The 1,458-nt window shown below is 44.4% G+C and overlaps 1 protein-coding gene across 1 annotated transcript; it reads left to right on the top strand.

The window, feature by feature from the left end:
* Nucleotides 1-835: 835 nt before the first annotated feature.
* On the top strand, nt 836-1,123 carry LOTGIDRAFT_129288 (hypothetical protein; the record flags this gene model as incomplete). The annotated part of the gene is made up of 1 exon (XM_009064687.1): nt 836-1,123. A coding segment is annotated over one exon (288 nt), but the record flags the coding sequence as incomplete, so codon positions are not given.
* Nucleotides 1,124-1,458: the final 335 nt, after the last annotated feature.

Genomic DNA, 1,458 nt, shown 5'->3' on the forward strand with positions numbered 1-1,458 from the left:
TCCAGGCGGTCACCCATCCAAGTACTAACCAGTGATCGGACGAGAACTGGTGCTTTCAACGTGGTATGGCAGTAGACATTATATAGGAATTTTTCTGACGGGTCTTTCTCGCAAATCAAGGGGAAATACCAGCAAAAAGGAGTCTACAGCACTCGGTGTTCCCAGGCGGTCACCCATCCAAGTACTAACCGAGCCCGACGTTGCTTAACTTCAGTGATCGGACGAGAACTGGTGCTTTCAACGTGGTATGGCCGTATACATTATATAGGAATTTTTCTGGCGGTTCTTTCTCGCAAATCAAGGGGAAATACCAGCAAAAAGGAGTCTACAGCACTCGGTGTTCCCAGGCGGTCATCCATCCAAGTACTAACCGAGCCCGACGTTGCTTAACTTCAGTGATCGGACGAGAACTGGTGCTTTCAACATGGTATGGCAGTAGACATTATATAGGAATTTTTCTGGCGGGTCTTTCTCGCAAATCAAGAGGAAATACCAGCAAAAAGGAGTCTACAGCACTCGGTGTTCCCAGGCGGTCACCCATCCAAGTACTAACCAGTGATCGGCCGAGAACTGGTGCTTTCAACGTGGTATGGCCGTAGACATTATATAGGAATTTTTCTGACGGGTCTTTCTCTCAAATCAAGGGGAAATACCAGCAAAAAGGAGTCTACAGCACTCGGTGTTCCCTGGCGGTCACCAATCCAAGTACTAACCGAGCCCGACGTTGCTTAACTTCAGTGATCGGACGAGAACTGGTGCTTTCAACCTGGTATGGCCGTAGACATTATATAGGAATTTTTCTGGCGGGTCTTTCTCGCAAATCAAGGGGAAATACCAGCAAAAAGGAGTCTACAGCACTCGGTGTTCCCAGGCGGTCACCCATCCAAGTACTAACCGAGCCCGACGTTGCTTAACTTCAGTGATCGGACGAGAACTGGTGCTTTCAACGTGGTATGGCCGTAGACAATATATAGGAATTTTTCTGGCGGGTCTTTCTCGCAAATCAAGGGGAAATACCAGCAAAAAGGAGTCTACAGCACTCGGTGTTCCCAGGCGGTCACCCATCCAAGTACTAACCAGTGATCGGACGAGAACTGGTGTTTTCAACGTGGTATGGCAGTAGACATTATATAGGAATTTTTCTGACGGGTCTTTCTCGCAAATCAAGGGGAAATACCAGCAAAAAGGAGTCTACAGCACTCGGTGTTCCCAGGCGGTCACCCATCCAAGTACTAACCGAGCCCGACGTTGCTTTTTTTTTTTTTTTTTTCTTGTAAAATGTTTATTCTCAAATTATATGATATAAGAATACATTAAAATAAAATTTAAAATCATTTTTAGAATATCACAGTTAGAATAATTATCACAGTTGAGTTATAAATTTGATATTAATTCTATTTGCGTCTATTACTATATAAGGTGATAGTGCAAAGTTGACTACAACCTTACTTCTATTAT

This window comes from Lottia gigantea (genome assembly GCF_000327385.1).
Source record: "Lottia gigantea unplaced genomic scaffold LOTGIsca_64, whole genome shotgun sequence".
Taxonomy (NCBI): domain Eukaryota; kingdom Metazoa; phylum Mollusca; class Gastropoda; family Lottiidae; genus Lottia; species Lottia gigantea.